Raw genomic sequence first — 3,584 nt, forward strand, 5'->3', positions numbered from 1 at the left:
ATTTGCAAAGGTTACAAAGTAGACATGACACCGAAACACACAGGGCTTGGTACAAAAAACTGAGAACTCGTTTTGAAACATGCAGCTGAAAGGCCTACCTCTGTTTGTACCATGGACATCCTATAAGACCGCATATCAGCCACCAGCCCCAGTATATCTACAAACTCGTGATCCCGAATGTGCTGTAGGAGCCGATCCAGTGCTATAAAAGTCCCCGTCCGTCCCACGCCGGCACTGCAACACACATATAGATGCAGATCGTCACACAGCACTGTTGCTTGGGGGACAGGATGGGGAAAGAACAGAGAATGGGTTTGATTGCTATTGATCTCCACTCTGTGCAGACATAACACTTGCTTTGCAAATAGTCATCTGAATCATGGAGTCTGATTTATGCTAAGCTTTATGAATTTTAAGTATACCAATGAATGTGTCAGTGCAAGCTCGATACGGGACACTTGGGTGTCAATCCTCAAGGCCTGGGAGCCAGCCTCAAGGAATAGCACAGGGCTTACTTCTGAGTAGACCTGCTTAGGGCTGCACACTTCGTAGGGGTTCACTTACGACCTTTTAAAGGGTACATCTCAGCACTGCAAAGTGTAAATGTGACACGCATGCAGTCAATTGTATAATACAGATATAGACATATAGAAACGTAGCGCTGGAAGGGACCTCCGGGGTCATCTAGTCCAACCCCGGCACAACGGAGGAAATTCACAACTACCTTCCCCCCCCACACACACACACACACTTCACACAGTGATCCCTGCTCTATGTCCAGAGGAAGGCAAAAAACCTCCACGATCTCTGGGCCTATTTGGCCCAGACGAAAATTCCTTCCTGGTCCCGAAGTGGCAATTGGCATTACCTTGGGCATACAAGAAAGGGTCACAAGAGCCAAACACTGGCTCACCGCTTCCTCTCCCCCTCACGATCTGCCTACATTCACAGAATCCGCATTGCTGTCAGATGGCCATCTAACCTCTACTTAAAAACCTCCAAAGAAGGAGAGCCCACCACCTCCCAAGGAAGCCTGTTCCACTGAGGAACTGCTCTAACTGTCAGGAAGTTCTTTCTAATGTTTTGCCAAAAACTCCTTTGATTTAATTTGAACTTGTTGGATCTGGCCCGACCTTCTGGAGCAACAGAAAACAACTCCGGTATCATACTGGTCTGCTCCGTAGGGAGCCGGGATGCAGGTCCTTGCTGAGTGTACATTTGCTGGCAAACCTACCTAATCCTGGCAAGCACTTCTGGCTTGGATCCATATTAGATGATCCATGGAGCAAGAATTCCTGGCAAAGCAGCACGATTTCTGCACCTCCTCCCTCCTGCAGCAGCAACAAATGGGCAGAGGGGTTTTTTGCCCAACAGGGCTTCTAATTGGCCACTGGAGATCTGATTGGCTGGCACAACAGCACAAGGGCCTTCTCTGTGTGACTGAAGGCGTATTTTTAATAGTTTTAAAAACTATATGTTTATTTAACTAAACGTCTGTTTTAAACAGCATCCTGTTAAACAGAGCTTCTGCCTGAAATGCTGAAAAATAACTATTCGCGTTATGCATGACCTCACTGCCTGACATGTCGTGGCTGGTTCTGCCTCTTGGGGCAGCCATTTTGTGGCTGCACCCACCATCTTGTGTCAGTTTCAGAGGGGAGCTGTGTCGGTCCACAGTAGAACAGCTAGAGCCAAATCCAGCAGCACCTTTGAGACCAAGAAGATTTTTGGGTTCAGGTGGGTAGCCATGTTGGTCTGAAGCAATCACATAAAGTTTGAGTCCAGTGGCACCTTTAAGACCAGCATAGTTTAAGATTTGGTGGGGGTGGCAGTGGCTCAGAGGTTAGGACTCTGAGTTGCAGACAGGAAGATCGGCAGCTCAGCAGTTCGAGACCCGAGTGCCGTGTGACGGAGTGAGCTCCCGTCTCTGACCCCAGCTCCTGCCGACCTAGCAGTTCGAAAGCAAGAAATTACAAGTAGATAAATAGGTACCGCTTCGGTGGGAAGGTAACAGCGTTCCGTGCGCCTCGGCATTTAGTCCTGCTGGCCACATGACCATGAAGAAGTCTTCAGACAGCGCTGGCTCTTCGGCTTGGAAACGGAGATGAGCACCGCCCCCTAGAGTCAGATTCAACTAACTTTTGAGCAAGGGAAACCTTTACCTTTACAAGCTTTGCTGGTCTTAAAGGTGCCACTGTACTCGGAGTTTGTTATAAGATATTCAGGGTATAAGCTTTCAAGAGTCAAAGATCCCCTTTTGTCAGATACCTTGTGGACATCTTGTATCAGAATTCCGAAAATGCCCACAGGCTCAAAAAGGTTGGGGACCTCTGGTACAGCCCTATTATCTGTGTAATCTAGCCAATTCAAAATCGAGAGCCAGTCCCGTGTAGTGGTTCGGAGCGCGGACTAATCTGGGAGAACCGGGTTTGAGTCCCCACTCCTCCACATGCAGATGCTGGGTGACCTTGGGCAAGCCACAGTTCTCTCAGAGCTGTTCTCTCAAAAGCAGTTCAGAGCTCTCTCAGCCCCACCTACCTCACTGTTGTGGGGAGAGGAAGGGAAAGAAATTGTAAGCCACTGAGAGTCCGAGTGAGGGGCGGGGTATAAATCCAATCCTTTCTTTTTCTTTTTATATCCCACTGACTTCGATGGGAGAGTTCAGCATGCCCTTAAATGTCTAAAACCAATGGGACTCCAAGAAAAAGTGCTTAGCTTGGGCTAGACTGGGCCTAGATGTTCTCCTAATTGAAACAGATATCCCTAATGGCGACTTGCAAGCGGGGAGGGTGGAAATAATGTATCTTCGATTCCCGTCCACATGTTAATTACTCTTTGGGTGATGAAGCACTTCCTTTGATCGGTTCTAAGCCTATGGCTCATTAATTTCATTGAGTGCCCACGAGTTCTTGTATTGTGAGAAAGAACTCGTGGGCACTCAATGAAATTAATGAGCAGTAGGCTTAGAACTGATCAAAGGAAGTACTTAGTCACCCAAAGAGTAATTAACTTACCTGGCCGGGGAGACACCATGATCACAAAGGTGGTTTTCCCAGGGTGAGGCTCATCCATTGCACTCCAGGTGTGCTGCTGACCCCTGCGATTTCCCCAAATGTGGGGAAGGCAGGTTAACACCAGGGCCTTCTCAGTAGTGGCTCCATACTGGTGGAATGAGCTCCCAGAAGACATCAGGGCCCTGCGGGACCTTTTACAGTTCTGCAGGGCCTGCAAAACAGAGCTCTTCCACCAAGCCTTTGATTAGGAGCTGCTACCAACAACAACTGAACTGTGATAAGGCCCTCTAGGCCATCACCAACAGCCTGCAATATACTGGATACTGGCTCTGGCCATACTCCCTTGTCACCACTCCACCATGGCCTACTGGGATCACTATGTAATGTTATACCACCAGCAGCACTTTATTTGTTATGTACGTGAGTTAATGATGTCTATCACCTGTGTTTTAATGTATTTTAAGCTTGCCAAGTCCCCCCGGGGGGCGGGGAAACCCCCGCCCCAGAGGCCCGTTCCCGGCCGCCGGCAGATCGGGCCCCGGGGGGACCTCCACCCCGACGTGCACGTCG

The 3,584-nt window shown here is 49.1% G+C and overlaps 1 protein-coding gene across 1 annotated transcript in view; it reads right to left on the reverse strand.

Moving 5' to 3' along the window:
* PTPRO (protein tyrosine phosphatase, receptor type O) overlaps positions 1-3,584 on the reverse strand; it is a gene marked incomplete at its 5' end in the record, with an annotated part of 101,965 nt that overhangs the window by 15,819 nt on the left and 82,562 nt on the right. The window contains 1 exon segment of the mRNA XM_015415533.1: positions 99-234. Coding sequence (XP_015271019.1) covers positions 99-234 — 136 coding nt within the window.

Source organism: Gekko japonicus, unplaced genomic scaffold (assembly GCF_001447785.1).
Source record: "Gekko japonicus isolate JY-2015 unplaced genomic scaffold, Gekko_japonicus_V1.1 scaffold1846, whole genome shotgun sequence".
In the NCBI taxonomy this organism is placed as follows: domain Eukaryota; kingdom Metazoa; phylum Chordata; class Lepidosauria; order Squamata; family Gekkonidae; genus Gekko; species Gekko japonicus.